The sequence below is a fragment of the Cydia splendana genome, chromosome 6 (assembly GCF_910591565.1).
Source record: "Cydia splendana chromosome 6, ilCydSple1.2, whole genome shotgun sequence".
NCBI lineage: Eukaryota > Metazoa > Arthropoda > Insecta > Lepidoptera > Tortricidae > Cydia > Cydia splendana.
The window spans coordinates 6,082,780-6,099,902 of record NC_085965.1 but is presented as its reverse complement, the minus strand read 5'-3'; the positions used below and the strand labels follow the sequence as shown (position 1 = coordinate 6,099,902).

Sequence of the window (17,123 nt, the reverse complement as noted above, 5' to 3'; positions counted from 1 at the left end):
CTCAAACAAATATTCAAATCATCAAAAATATCCTATGGATTCAACATGTCTAATCATGTGTTTAATAACAACGGGAAAACGTAACCTGCAGGCGTATTATGGATGGCTTTATGTATATGATAAAATAACTGTCACTTTTTGACTTCACGGGATAGAAAGTGACGGACACCGTTTTATCACGGTGTCACGTAGACAAAAACGACCATCCTCATCCGTACTGTACGGATATGATGGTCGTTATTGTCTACGTGACAGCGTGATAAAACGATATCCGTCACTTTCTATCCCGCGGTGTTATTTTATCACATGGATAAAGCGATCCATAATACGCCTGGGTGAAAACATGTGAAAGACAGTATAAGTAGTTGAAAAGTTCTGGAGGGCCTTACATTTTATAGTGATTCACAACAAGATTGGAATAAGACACATTGGAAAACTTGCCGAATATGCCGAATACCGTATAATTACTTACCGAATATTCGGCCCATCTCTAGTACTTATACGACTTATACGTCTACCGATTAATTGAGGCGGTTGGTAAGAAGTGAATACTATAGCTACGGACTGATTATCATTGTTCCCTTTTTACCAGTCATCTCATTCCTAATGCCATCCCCTTAACACGTCAATCTAGAACGATTAATCGCCGATAAATTCCATGCCAATTAAAATATATTAATACCGCCCAACTATTAGCCCTTGCGCGGGCGCCCCTCTAATAAGACTCGCCATTCATTCATTCATTCATTCATTCACCATTCACTCTTGCCAGCAAAAAGTGTTCATTCATTCGCAGGAGCCAGAAGAAAGTGTAAACGTTGCGATTTTTAATAATAGCGGTAATAACTAAGTTTGCGATATCCTAGGAAAATGGAGGAGATTAAAAATGTAAGTTGTAGATTTCGTTAGTTTCATGGCTGAAGGTTTCCGACTCTTCGAGTTTTTATTTACGATATTTTTTTATGTTAAAAGGGATGTTTCTTTGTGCAATGGCTTTTGTGATCGAAGATTAAGTAATTATAGGAGCTTAGTAATTATTAAACAATACATATTTCTGAATGGAGTTTATTTAAAATGCGCTAATATCTTCGCATACCGCTTGTTTATAATTATGTACAATTATCGGTAGGTAATACATAATAGTTTCAATCATGACAATTCGTTTAGTTTTTTTTTTCTCTATTTACTTATAGTAATCAAACACTAAAATTGATAAATACAATTTTTTATGAAAAAAAATTGTATGCGTTAGTGTTTTTGGTGTAGCAATTCAATAATTATAACAGAGAGGATAGAGTGTTATATATAAGTACCTATCTTTGATTATAATATGAAAATCAAAATTATTGTTTTCAAATCCTTGAATTTACAGAAAAATGAATTGGGATATATACATAGGTACATAGGTTACTTGTAATCTCACCACAATATCTCATCTTCAGATGAAACTGCCCAAGGCGTTAGTTGAGGAGCTTCGCAAAGCGGAGCAGCGCTCGACCATCTCCTGGGAGTCTAGCAACGAGGGGGTCCACGAGAGGGTCAACTTCGATGACACGATCTGGGGCCTAAGCCTCGCTGGCGGCGCGTTTTATAACACCCCTCTTCGAGTTACACAGGTAAAAGCCAATAGTCTGAAGCCTAGGTTCTAGGTCTGGAACCTGGGCATCTTGTTTCAAGCCCATAGTAAGAGCAACGGCCGACCATCTGGGAGACCAGCAACGAGGGGGTCCACGAGAGGGTCAATTTCGATGACACGATCTGGGGTCTAAGCCTCGCTGGCGGCGCGTTTTATAACACCCCTCTTCGAGTTACACAGGTAAGAGCTATATATAGTCTGAAGCCTATTAGGTTCCAGCTTGTTTCCAGCCCATAGTTAGAGCAGCGCTCGACCATTAGGGTTACATAGGTACCAGAGAAGTTGTTAAATTTATTACTGACTCCACTTTCAAGGATCTCGCTTTCAATGCGATCCACGGTAGGGATCTTTGTGGATCCGTCAGTCAGTCAGTTTGAACCACCCGGTCGTTTCTCAGGTAGGTACGTTGGGTGTTATATTAAAAATTTTGTGATTTGTGTGTTTACTCTTTAAGCGATTTTTTAAGGAGCTAGTTATAGTTTAATGTAAGTATTTACATTTAGTTTAGTAAGAAGGAATCTGTATTTTGTATGAATTTTACAGCCACAAAGTTTTAATTTAATATTTACATGCTTTAGGTACTAAGTAGAGTTATGGTGGGCTATGTAATTAAAATTTTATCAACTTACCTACTGTAACCCATATTCTCCGAATAAAACATAATTAATTCATCATTAAAAATTCTCAACCGGCAAATTTGAAGAATAATTTTCGTTTTAGCTGGCTATAAATTATTCTGTACGGTTTAATTATAATAATATTAATCTCTTTATGGCCTTATTTTAAAACTGGTTCGTAGGTATTCTGTAATTCTGTATGAAGTGAATTTGAATGAGGACTAAATTCCATATTAAAACGAGGTTTATATTGTCTCAGATTGTGCGTAAATTATTTCGGTCCGACACCCTTTTATACCCTAAACTTGACAAGTTGAAACCCTTTTCATTTGCAAACCGCGAGCTAAATGAATCACGAAATATAAGGGAAGAATCGTTTGATTTCTTGGAAATTGTTTTAGATGTATTTCTCGTTATTTTGAATTAATGTCATTGGGTAAGAGTATGGAGACGCGGGCGATGGTGGCACGGGAGAAACGTGGATCTAATTGCTGTGTATGACCCAGAGAGGCCGTTTTAGAAAAATGGCCCTGAACGATATAAGCTCTAAGCAGGCGTGGCTCACTACGCGAGTTCGTCGCGTCGCTACAAGTACATGCAGCCCACATAAATTTTGGTGTGTAGCAGATAGTAGTTGCCGCGCACCGCATCGCTACGGAACGGACGCCTGCTCGCGCTTGCCACCTTGCTGCCATCTGTCGTAATTACAATTAGACCCGTTTTGTTAGAGAGTAAACGTTCTCTACCTAGTACTGTTATTTATTCTGTGACATGAGCATGACATAATATTGGTTGTAGGTGAAAGAAGGCAGCCGAGCCGAACACGCAGGCATCAAAGTCGGTGACTACCTGACGAGTATCAATGACATTGACAGCACCACGCTCACGATACAGGAGGCCCATGACATGATCCTTGAGTCGGGGCTGCAGATTAAGTTCGCGCTGTCTGCGTAAGTACCTTCACCCAACTTGATGAATATTTGATCCTTCCGGCCGATTTCGGCCATGGCGACCACTTCTACTCCTAGTTTGCCATCTATGCTTTATAACTATTCCCTGAAGATCTTGTAATCACATTTTGTCTTTAAAAAAGTTTCCGGCGCTCAGTTTCATTGTTTTAGGCTACCGTAAAATGGGGTGAGTAGGGATTACGAGGGCAGTTGGGGTATTAATGGCGTGAGGAGGGATGACAGAGGGGTGAGTTGGTTTTTACAGGCTACTGCTACGTAAATTATATATTCTAATAACAAAAATCAAGCTATTATAATGTTCATAATCCCAAAGTATCGATCGAACAATTTTCAAAACTCACCTTAGTAGGAAATCCCTCGTCACCCCAACTACGGGGTGAGCTGGGATTTCTTACTATTTCGTGTTTATCTCTAAAGTTATGAAATGGAACTACACAAAACCATAAAAAAACTAAAATTCAAACGACTGGAACATTTATTATGTATAAAAATCTGTTTGCCACATATAAAAATAAAGTTTTATCGAGGCTTGAATGACAGTTTTGTCCCTACTCACCCCATTTTACGGTACCTATTTAATTCGACTTGAACTAACCACATTGTCATGGCGTTATTTCATGGGAATAAAACTCACGATGGGCTTAGATTATAATGTTAAAAGTGTAAATGTGCCTACTTTGCTACTAAGTAAAATTGTGGTATGTTGATATATATTAATGCCGATTTAAACTAAACCGTATACTACCGTGTTGTAACACTTAAATGAGGTTGCAATATACTGTTTAGACGACAACGGTTTCACTCACTTGAATTTTTAGTCGCTATTATTGGCAACATGTTTTCGGCCCATCGGGGGTTCTTCCTCAGGCTCGAGTCTAAAGAGTTTAAAATATGTCTCACGAAAGTTTAATTTCGATTAGGTTGCAATATAGTTTTAATGTATAAAAACTATAAATTGGAGCATAGCACATTTAGGCACATTTTTGATTTATGTGTTGAAAGTTTCGAACCAATTTAAAGTTTTAGGGGTAAAACTATTTTGTTCGTGTTAATTTAAAATTGTTACTCGCGCTCTTGTAATTAGAATGGAGCTGTGTAGTGTTATTTTTAGGGTTCCGTACCCAAAGCGTAAAAACGGGACCCTATTACTAAGACTCCACTGTCCGTCTGTCTGTCTGTCAGTCACCAGGCTGTATCTCATGAACCGTGATAGCTAGACAGTTGAAATTTTTACAGATGATGTATTTCTGTTGCCGCTATAACAACAAATACTAAAAACAGAATAAAATAAATATTTAAGTGGCTCCCATACAACAAACGTGATTTTTTGATAATGGTACGGAACCCTTTGTGCGCGAGTCCGAATCGCACTTGACCGGTTTTTTAGAGAAATACCTGTTGTAAAATTATTTGTGAATATTTTAGGATTGAAATACGTTTTAATTATGGTTATTTTTTTTTTAAGTTTAATATTTATGTAACCAAGGCCATAACCCCACTCTTATGTTTTCAGGCCTGATGTTGAAGAAACAGTTCACACAGTTTATCAAGATGTTTTTGTAAGTTTTCATACAACTGTTTTTTTTTCATTAAAAGCTTTGATGCCACAGACAGACACACTCTCTCACACACATATCGGTCAAATTTATAACGTCTCTCTTTTTGCGTCGGTTTGGGGTTAAATAGTTTTGATAGAGATGTGAGATCATAAAATTAAGTAACAAAAATACTAAGGAAGTAAATTAAATAATAGTAAATTTTCAGGAAGATGAACAAGAGGAGAAACGACGCGTGCGGGAGGTGAAATCGTCAAGAAAAAAAGTAGTTTTTAAAGGCGCCAAAACGGTAAGTTTCGCGGTACGTAAAATGGGGTAACTTTAGGAAATGTTGGGGTTACTTTGAAAGTTATTAAATGGCCACTAAATTAGCATTACTTATTCATTATTCTCTCAAACTGTTTATGTTAGAAGATAGATTATTACGAATTATTGTTTGCTTACTACCTACCTACCAAAAAATCACGCATAAAAATATAATGCCGCCCATGCATTTCAAAGTCACCCCGGTTTACCAGTACTGTTCCCGCCCCGCAAAGCCTCGTTATTTAAGCATGATTCGTGTATTTACCTACTTTTAAGAAAAATAATAGGGAAAAAACTATTATAATATATTTTAAGTAGCTATAGTGATAATAATATGGTAAATTTATCAAACAATAAATATTATGGTGCGTGCATACTTTCTTATAAATGTGGCAAAAGCTATTAAGTAAATAAAAAAAAATGCCATCGTATTTTTATACAAAGTATGGTCTGAATATAAGATTGAGACTTGAGATACACTTTGAAGCACCAAAAAGGAAGTTATTGTAGATGTTTTTAGATCAATTCTTATACTGAACGATATAATAAAAAAATACAAAAAAAATTATATAAAGAACAATTAAAAATGAGTCTACTGTATTTTAGAACGATGCGTGGAGTCTGGCGTGGCCGACCAACAAAAAACGGGACATAATGTACCGCGAATCGAACTGTTTTCTGGTCCCCAGTCGCTATGTGGCGAAGCATTCGTAAGTTTAGGAGTCATACTTTTATTTTGCCTATTTAAAGCTTTAAAGGATAACTCACGTTAGACCAGGCCATGTCCGGGCCGGAGCTTATGGCGCTTTGTTTTCTATGGAAAGCATCACGTGATCACCTGTCATCTGTCATAGAAAAGTAAGCGCCGGAAGCTCGGGCCCGGACACGGCCCGGTCTACCGTCCTTTACAAGATTATATTTGTCCCTGAGATATTCTCGCTATAAGCGGCTTAGATATGGCAATACTATAATGTGCGTACGTCTAGTATAGCTGTCGCAGTCGGATCGTATAATCCGCCGTATTACATTACGGCTAGCCGTTTTCAAAAACAGGGGCGTTTTGAAATGCGGCGGTTTAACGATGAGCCGGATTGAATGCGGCTGAATGAAAATCCGCCGGAATGTATTCGACGCCATACGTTCTTCAACACGGCTAGCCGTAATGTAATACAGCGAGTCAATACTTTAATAACAACCACGGGACGATTACGTTATAGCATAGAGAAATATAGTAAGAATAGAGTGCTCACTCCATACATCAGTTTTGTTACCAAAACGACTATTATTTTCGCAGTCGACATCTAGCTAGCATCGCGTAGCGAAATTATCAGTCCCGCTACTTGATACTAGAATTCTCTATAGTGTCGCGTGTCGCGACTTACGAAAATTGTATTGAACGACAATTTACAAGTAATTTTAAAAGCAGAGGGAGTTGAAAATAGAGTTCCGGTTAATCCGGTTATAGTATCAAATGAAAGTTGCTGAGCATTAGATTTTTCGGTCGTCGGAACGTCTATTGTCAAGTAGCAGTACTGATAATTCCGCTACTCGATGCTAGATGTCGACTACGAAAATAATAGTCGATTTTGTACTAAAACTGATGCATGGAGTGAGCACTCTATGTATTTTTTATCTATGGTTATAGCAAAGAGTTATGAATTGTAGTAGTTGTCTAACCCTTGTGTCTCTAATTAACAGCTGTAGGCGTACCTATTATGGATGGCTTTAACAGCTGTAGGCGTACCTATTATGGATGGCTTTAACAGCTGTAGGCGTACCTATTATGGATGGCTTTAACAGCTGTAGGCGTACCTATTATGTATGGCTTTATTCACGTGATAAAACTGATAAAATAACCGTCACTTTTTAACACTGTGGGATCGAAATTGACTGACACCGTTTTATCATGCCGCCGCTTTGACAGTTTTTAGTTCCCATTATTAATACTCGTGGCGCTGCCTAACATAACAACAACAAACTATGAAAAACGCTGGGGTGTCCATCAAATCTGGAGTTCGTCGGACTGTTTCTTTTCAAAAAACATTTCCTTCGCAACTTAAGTAGACGAAGCCCAGCAAGCTTCGCGGGGCTCCTATTTCTGAGCGGTTTGCCCTTCGGGCATCTAAAGCTACTTAACGAACCTAACCTACCTACCTACTTATTGATTTAGTGAGACGTCCGTGAAAACATTACACTTTGGGGAAAAAAGCGTAGGTAGGTAAGTCGGTTAGGTTCGTTAGGTAGCTTCAGATGCCCGAAGGACAAACCGCCCAGAAATAGGAGCCTGAGCGGGGCTCGTCTATTTAAGTTGTGAAGTAAATGTTTTGGAAAAGAAACACATGTAGTGCGGTGGGACCATGGTAAAAATAAATTAAATTGCAAACATTGTCAAACTCCGGTTACGTAGGCGACCGAAAGAACTGGTCACTCTACAATCTAAGTAGTACGATGCGGCTAAACGTAGGCCGTCTTATTGAAGAACGTATCGCAATGACAATCCGGCTAATCGTCGAACCGCCGCATTTCAAAACGCCCCTGTTTTTGAAAACGGCTAGCCGTAATGTAATACGGCGGATTATACGATCTAACTACGACATAGCCATAACATCCAAAAAAAAAACGTCTAGTATAGTCAACTAAAACGCCAGTATCCACCCGTCAGGTCAACATTTTTACACGAAGAAACACACACTTTCACAGAATCTTGGTTTTAGATTAACTATTTTATTTAAGATCGCTACTTTTTCTGCAAAGCAACATAAATATTTACTCTCTGCTATCGTTTTCCCATCTGTGACACATTTTTCTTATTACAGGGACAGAATTTTAATAAAAAGCAACGGAATTGGAAAGGAAAGCAAACCGGATATAGCTCCGACTGTGGAAGTTGATAACTGAAATTTAATAAACAATTTTTAACAAAATATATGTTTTTAATATTAAAGAATGACCTGAATTGAAATATCAAAGCGGTAAGATAGTTTGGCAATCTATCAATAGCACTAAATTCTTATTCGCAACGAGGTAGGAGCCATTTTTATTACGTGATTACACTGAAGTAGATGACTTAATTACGCCTTCCCAGCAGTTTGGGAGTCCCAATAACGAGCCCTATAACAAATTCTATGAAATTATGACGTATTAATAACATTTGCACTGCGTGGGCTATCAAATCCGCTGCAGACTTTTCTTGGTACGACTCTATAATTCGCCTGCTGGTGAATAGTAGTAGAACCTAACCTATAAGTAGGTATTTGGCTTTTTTACTTAAGGGCATTATTTTAATGTAGGTATGTAGGTATGTTGAACCCTCATTATATTTTATTCAGTTTGCAAGGAGGAGGGATTTCACGCATGAAATATTTGGAATTGAAAATGTAATTAACTCGGAATGGATCGCTTTAAGCCAGTTTAAGCAAACGTTGGCAGTAGCCAAAATAAAGGGAGGATAAACAAAACTGTGGGCCTACCGCGCAACACGTTCGACGTGTTGCCTCTCTGTCACACGTGTAAATTCGTACATAAGTGTAACAGGGAGGCAACACGTCGAACGTGGTTCGCGGTAGGCCCTCTCTGGGTATACTCGTATCTTCCGAAATGTATTTTTGCCGTTATCGAAAATGTGTTACTTTATTTCGTAGATACTTAGGTAGGTATCACATTTCGAGTTGCGGAAAACTGCCTGTGTTAAAATAAAATACATAGGTATATTTCAAAGTATAGGTAAGCTTTGAAATACCCTAAAAAGCACTGGTGGCCTAGCGGTAAGAGCGTGCAACTTTCAATCCGGAGGTCGCGGGTTCAAACCCTGGCTTGTACCAATGAGTTTTTCGGAACTTATGTACGAAATATATCATTTGATATTTACCAGTTGCTTTTCGGTGAAGGAAAACATCGTGAGGAAACCGGACTAATCCCAATAAGGCCTAGTTTCCCCTCTGGGTTGGAAGGTCAGATGGCAGTCGCTTTCGTAAAAACTAGTGTCTATGTCAATCCATGGGATTAGTTGTCAAGCGGACCCCAGGCTCCCATGAGCCGTGGCAAAATGCCGGGATAACGCGAGGAAGAAGAAGGTAAGCTTTGAAACCTAATATTTATTGAAATCACAATATATCTATTTGAAATAACGGGAATTCGGATCACAAAAATAGGAGGTAATTAAAAAATGACGACTTATTTCTCTTTTTACCCGATTTCGAGAAGTTAAGGGTATAAGTGGACTCCTATTAGTATAAGCGAGAGTATTAAAATGGGGTCAAAATAATGTTTTGTAAGTTCTAATACGCCCCGGAGAAAACACTGTTTTTGCCGTGGTTGTGCTCTACGAGTGTAATAGTTTAACATTATTAAATGCAACTAATGAGCTATAGGTATATTAGTACGTGATGCAATAATAAAATTGCCTCTTATGTTGTTGTGAACAAGGTGAACAAGGTATAATCAAAATGGAGCCTAATTTATGGATACATAAGTATATTGCATAAGAATTGTGCTCATCCATTTATTTTACTTCAGTTCTTAACTTTAAGATACAAAAAACACACAAATAAACTCTAGTTAAATTGGTTCACTTCATACTATTAAATTTTACAAGTAAAGTGGATCAATAGAATGTAGGTAGTTAGCAGATTGCAGGACCTACAAATAAATTTTGTCAACAAAAACAATATGATTTACTGTGCAGATTGCTATACGAACAAAGTTGTATAAGTGATTTATGATAAGTTGATAACCCCTTTTTATCTACAAACATCTAGCCAAATATAATGAAGCTTTGAAGCTACCCTTTTAAATTATATGTATAGCGTTAATTAAATTTACTTTTCTTGGACTGTTGGGAACTTTACCTTTAAATTCCTGTACTGAGGAAGGAAAAGTTTTAATTTAATATTCTGCACAGCATGGATAATTACAAAGCTTTCTTTGAAAATGCTACCTTGTAATATTTATGTAAAACAAACACCCTGCTTTAAAATTAAATTCCATGAACCATTGCCAAAGAGAATAGATAGTATAGAGGGGTCCTGTCATAGTAAATTTTGTAGTCACAGTAAATTTACTGCCATCTGTCGACACGCCATCTAGCCGAGCATAGGCTAAAGGTGTGTGCGCCATCTATCCGAGAATGACTTTATCTTGATTTCCGAAGGCACGTTTTTTCCTTAGACTTTATTCATCTTATACGAAGTTACATATGTCTTTGCCATTGCGTTAAGTAAAAGATTTCTTTATATGGACTCAATTTAATTTGAAACGGGTCATAATGGTAACATATATATATAGGTATATAAAAATGTCTACCTAGAGAATAAATTACTATTATTATTTATTATTTGGAGCCTGTCGTCTCCCACTGCTGGGCAAAGGCCTCCGCCCAATTTCTCCACAGATCTCTGACCAGTGCTGTCTGGCCACTCCTTTAAGAAGGAATCCAGTTCATCCCGCCATCGCTGGCAGGGTCTGCCAGATCCCCGATTTGAGTTTTCGGGCTCCCAAACTGAAGTGATTTTGCCCCACAACTCATTCGGCATAAATAGGATAGGTTTTTTAAAGTGCCCGTTTATTTTTTTATATGCACCTACTAGTACATATTTCAAGACTTTAATTTTTTCATTTCCATAGTAGGTACTTTCGCACGATTATTGTATTCCAATTATAATTCTTAAGAAAACAACTTACAATATACCTTTTATACAGGACTCGCTATAAATTAGAGAAATTCCATCCGCCAGTTACTACAAAGTTAACCGGCAACCACACAAATTACGTGCAGTTTTCGAAACTGTCCCGGACGACTGTAACTTTGATATTTCTGCATGCTATTTAATGTGTTCTAATCTAACACTGTGCCGAACTTTGGCAAGGCATTTAAATTGTACCAGAATGTTGCCGCCATATTTACCACTGTGTTGGGATTAAACCCCATTGTTGACAAAAAAAACGGAGAGAGAGAGAATCCTTGTGGTTTGAATTTGATATATAGGTAATAGTGGAGTAGGTAAGTATGTGTAGGTACCTAGGAATGATATGAATTATTTAAAAGCGAAAGTAATTTAATTCAATATATATATTTTTTTATAACATTCATTTGAATTTGATTAAATATAAATAACTTAAATTAACTATAAACTAAAAAAATTAAAACTATTAAAATAAATAAATAAAACTTACCCACCTATCTTAGGTCCCCCAGTAATTTAATAGGATTTCGTCAGGGACATTAATTATTAATTAAAAATAATTGAAATTCATCATCAAACATAAAAACAACACATTCAAATGGCTTAGACATTAAAGTCGGTGAACACGGTACACCTTCATTTAACTAAAATAGTCTCGACGGAGATCATCCAATCCATTATTCGCCTTCGCCATATCTTTCATAGTCCCAATAATTGTTTTGTGGTAAATTTTCCTGGATAATGCATTGAAAGTGCCCACAAAAGAGGTGCCACAAAGGCTGGCTTGTACAACTGTCATATTATTATATTTTTTCGACAAAAAAAAAATTACATTCATCAGTTAATAGATTTACCATACTATGAATGACCACTTTTTTTCATGGACAGGCCTTAGAATATGTATAAACGTTCATAACAAATTAATAAATCGAGTTTCACAGTTTATTTTTAGAACAATCGCTCGCCCGTATTTGCAACTAAAACAAATCGTCACAGCGTAAACCGTCCCGCACTGCATAGGATATTGCATGCCAAAAAACGAATAGCAAGTCCAACGTTGAAAGGTGCGCAAGATTGGCATACGGGGTTGGCAGTGATTGTTGAATACCTGGGATGCCTCGAATATTGGAGGCCGATTTTGATCTAACAATATGATAGTTGCATCTCGTTTTGATACGACCGTGACCGTGATCAACAATCACTCTTCCGCTGTCGAAATTTTCATTATCATTATTTTTTATTAAATCAACACGACAAGCTAAACCTTACGAGTTAACCGGTTAAATCTGGAGTTACCATGGTTGCCAGTACAATTTGACACGGGTTAACGGTTTAACCCCGAGTTAATGTGATGGATGGTGGTGTGATGGAGTTAATGTGTTGTTAATAATTTAGTTAATTAATCGATTGCTTATAAATTATAATGGTTTTTAAATTGTGTATTGCTTGACATTTGTATAATTATAATCAATTGTTATTTTCCTACTTGACGATCATAATATAAATTCGTATAGATTAGTGTAAAATAATTTATATTGTAATTTCATATTATGAAATAAATAAATCTAAATCTAAATCTAAATCAAGTGATCCTTAGTGTCTAACATGCAATATTCACTTCTAATTGTAATTAGATACAATAAATTGATTAATAATAGGAAACATGAAAAATAGACATATACAGCAATAAATTAAGTAAATGAGACTACATAACCTACCATTGTTAATGCATTAAAATAAAATAAATCGAATCAATAAATTATAGGTCAAATACCGAATGTAGAATTTTAAATACTTAATGAACAATGTCAATCGCTCTTATTGATGCGCGTGAGCTGCTGGATGACACGGCCCAAGGTCGTATCAAAATGAGATGAAAACCAGATCAAATGGTTAAGCCAGGATCGGCATCCTAGTTGTTGACGCTCTGACGTGTTACGAATAAAATAATCGTAAGCGCATCGGTCTTGAAATATAGAGAGGAATGGAATGAATGATGATTAAATTACATACCCAAGTAGAAATGTATTAAGAAAGCGCTGACAGTTTCATAATCTTTAATACGACGTATTGTTATGTGAATGAGCATTTCACGATTTATTAAAATGTAATACATATTTGGAATGTGGAACAAGCTTAAAGGTAAAGATAAGGTAAGGTAAAGGTAAGGTAAGGTAAAGGTAAGGTCTGATTAGGTAATTCAATCACATGGCTTATATTTCAAAGACGATTTATATTTTTGGCCAAACTTTTATTACCTGAACCTGAGAAAATTGGCCTTAAAACTCAAACTGAAGAAAGTCAATGTCGCTTCGGTTGTTTATCTTCGCAGTTTTCTTTAAATTACTTTTATACAGTTTGAACACGTAAATAATATAAGTATTTCACTTTACTTAGCGGTCAGTTTTATAAACTTTGGTTAAAAAAATATATAATTTAGTTATATCGATCGGGTCGGTTTTCGGCCTCGGATGTATTATCCTGAACTTTTGAATCTGATGATTTCACGTTTGTATAATTCTGAGAGTATCCATTTCGCATACACACTCGCAGGCGTACAAAATATTTATGTTCATAAATTCCTTAAACAATGTTGTACCTACTTCTTTCGTACACAATTCACAAGATACTTTCGAAACTATGTCGGTATAGTAAAAGATTTACGACTTTGCCTTGCCAATATTTTATGGTCACTTGCGAGAAGAATTGCTCCAACAAAAATCTAATTTTCATCAAGTGGACGAAGAGTGGTCTGTTCCACCAAAGTTTGTTACCTACTCAAATATTTTACACTAATGGTATTGAGACGTCGTTTGGGACTGTTAACTGCCATTTTATAGTTCTTTTGCGGGCAACCCTCGTTTTTGTGGCCAAACTTTTCCAATTATAAGATAATATTGTAGCGAATTTCGGAAAATTTGATTGGTGTCTCTTAGTTTGGTAAATTATCGATATTCACCCGGCTTCGAAATTAATGTTTTTTTTAATGAATGTTCAGAATAATGGGAATATTTTGTACTTTCTGTTTGAGTATGCATTCGGGTGCTACTTATTAATAGTTATTTGTACAACAAGAGATCAAAGTTTGATATTTCTTCGAGTGCTTATTTCGAGTCCCGTGCAAGCGAAAGATTCTATAGATTCTAATTTAGAATCTTGAGCGTAGTAAGGGACTCAAAAGCGCACGAGATGTAAATAACTTTGATCTCGTGTAGTACACAAAATTTTTCATCTCAGCAGAGAGAACTTACCTATTAGGCAACTTGAAAAATGTAATCCTTCTTCATCACTTAATACCTGCACTCATGTTTTCTCAAGATATATAAACAATTAAGTTTAATTACCGCAATCGAACACAAAAACAAAACTTAATAATAAATTTCAGTAAAATAATATGGAAATAACGGACACCAACTGACACTTCAATCGACAACTTTTTTTTGATAAAAAAAAACTTTGTATGATACGGTCCGAATTGCGGATACGTACTATTTGTCAACTATGGTAGAAATTCTTAAAAGTAAAATAATTAATTTTGCATGATAGTCTGTGTATTTTTTGAGTTAATTATTTTAACTGTACAATAAAATACCTAAAATATAGTATTTTATTAGTTTTTATCAAATCTACAACTTTATTTTTATTAATTTATTACTAAGAATTCATACTCGTACGTGGTTTGGAACGATGCGGTCTGAAGTTTTTTCGGGGTTCTATTATAAACCGTCAATATAGCGTTGAATGTCGTTTTAACTTTTTTTTGTCTGTTTCTTTTTGCTAACAGTGTGAAAGGGATAGAGATAATAGAACCCAAGTATTTCTATCTTGTATTAGACCCCGCATGTTGAAATGACTTTTGACTATAAAGGTCACTTGAATGTCATTTTGTCTCACTCACTGTTTTTACGAAGCAAAGTACCCTTGTTCGAGCTGCTGAGGTGAAAACTTATTTGTATGACCTACGTGTGGATGAGTGTAAGAAAAGAGAAGACCGGTACGTTAAAACCAAATAAGAAAATAAACGTAGTTATTGTTATCTTTTTGACTGTTAAAATAGTATAATACTCGTAATTTTTTATTTGAACAAATTTACTTATTTATGTTTTGGGTCAATTTTCCCATGTGGAAATTTATTATTTTCAGGTCAATTATTCGCTTCTCTCAAATATTCAGTCGAGCCAGTCACCTCGGCTCGGCATGATACGTTAGCCAAACTACACGATACTGCTCTAAGTAGCTACGTTTTTTTAAAGTGATCTATCTGCTTATTGTTCCTATATGGTATTTTATTTTTTATCCATATTCTATTGGAAAACTGAATCAGAGAAAGATTTGAATTAAAGGACCCCGGACCTAAAGTATGGAAAATGTGGTATCAGTTAAATACCTTGAGGTTTTGATATGTTATAGAGTTCATAGTCCTTTATGAAAAGTTAAATCTCGCAAGTAACTACATACTTTAAGTAGATCATTATTAAGACAGCTAGCTAATGTGACTGGAAATTATTATTATCCGTAACATCACTCTTGTATCAGCTCATAGGAATGCCATTTTCTCCTTAAGCTAACGTGGGAGCAAAGTCATCTCGAGACGCTCGTCTGCGCTCACCCTTTTTATGGCTCGGGTGAATTATGACATAAAATATTTATCTCCTTTTGGGGATATGTATCGCGTCTGCGTTTTTCGAATGATAACATAGTAAATTTCCGTTTAAAAAAAAAACGAATGGGATACTCGTCTGTAGGGAGCGCAAAAACAAAATAACTTACTAAATACATTTGATTGTTCATTTACAGTTGAATTTTAACTTCGGAACATTATCTATTTATCTAATAATAATACCTTTAAACGAGCAAGTCCTATATATTTCGGGGATCTCGGAAACGGCTCTAACGATTTCGATGAAATTTGCTATATGGGGGTTTTTGGGGGCGATAAACCGATCTAGCTAGGTCTTATCTCTGGGAAAACGCGCATTTTTGAGTTTTTATAGGTATGTTTTCCGAGCAAAGGTTGGCCTCCCAAATATTGAATGGCTTCTCTACACGATGGGCCAACGCCGGCCACTCCAAGGGACGCAGCCATGCGGTAGAATGAGATAGTAATATCACTTGCTCCCTCTAACGCATACGCATAACGCTGCGTCCCTTGGAGTGGCCGGCGTTGGCCCATCGTGTAGAGCATAGTCTAATAAAACATGGTCTTCCATTCCCAGAGTGACACGGGCCTACGTCACAACAACATGGCCGCTATATATAGCGCTATCGCATATTATCATATAGCGCTGTCGCATGATGACGTAGGCCCGTGTCAGTTAGGTGACCTAGAAAAGACGGGAATGGAGTACCAGGCGGAGTATATTATTATACCATGGTGTAGAGGAGCCATAATATATATTGGGTCACAGTTCATTCAAGTGTTGTGTTGGTCCTGTTGCTGAAGTGTATAGTGTGAAAGGTCAATGAACTTATTTATACACGTAAAGAAAAAATGAGAAAAGTTTTACTAAAGGAACAAAACAAGTCTTGTTTATCTGTTAAATAAGAAAGTTTAAGGCAAATATTTAGGCGAAAAAATATCCTTAGTTTTACTACGATGAAAACTTCCGATCAGCTATTATTAAGTACAGCCACACATATGAGTATTTCCTGTTAATCAAAACACTTCAGAATATATAAAAAAAATATTCAACCTCGCATGATCAATCATGCATCAATTCAAAGCTTCACAAATAAAAAAGGGCTAAAGATTTCAAAATTTATCTGCTGATAAATTTTGAAATATTTAATAAAATTGTTGTATATATTATTGTTGTATGTTTAAATTCGATTATATTTTATCTGCCGAGTAAAATTGCTATAGGTATATATCAGGCATCATTACATATGATACGGCAGTATAGTAAGTATATGAACAGGCAAAATATCGAGTAGGTATACAATCACAATGAAAGACTTGTATAATTTTTCCTCCGACAATATTATGTTTGAGGCTGTATTAGCAGAGCCCAATAAATTGTGATCCTAAAGGACATTACTCACTCGACATTCAGCGAAAATAATGCTTTCCTCATATTTTCGTACGAAACATAGTACGAGTAATTTGTCAAAATTTCAACGCTTCGGGGTTTTTTGCGGCTGTCTCAAAACAGATATTTTTCCTCTCGTGAATTTTATACTCATATTTATGCCTTTTGCAATTAAATTACAAAAATCCTTTCGTAGTAGACAGCTACTAAGGTACAGGTAGGTATACTTAGTTTTAAGTTTCTAATATAAATATAGTTTAAAAATAGGTATATCTTTTTTATTTTAAAGTTTTGCAACGATTATGACGACGATGATGATATTCTCAA

General features: G+C 36.1%; 1 protein-coding gene across 1 annotated transcript; it reads left to right on the top strand.

Annotated features, from left to right (window-relative positions):
• The first annotated feature begins 764 nt into the window (after positions 1-764).
• Positions 765-8,010, top strand: LOC134791603 (uncharacterized). Its single transcript, XM_063762652.1, has 7 exons — positions 765-888; positions 1,443-1,616; positions 3,052-3,203; positions 4,738-4,783; positions 4,989-5,069; positions 5,693-5,796; positions 7,903-8,010. Exons 1-7 carry the CDS (start codon positions 871-873, stop codon positions 7,982-7,984), a joined length of 657 nt encoding a protein of 218 aa, XP_063618722.1. The 5' UTR covers positions 765-870; the 3' UTR covers positions 7,985-8,010.
• The last annotated feature ends 9,113 nt before the right edge of the window (positions 8,011-17,123 follow it).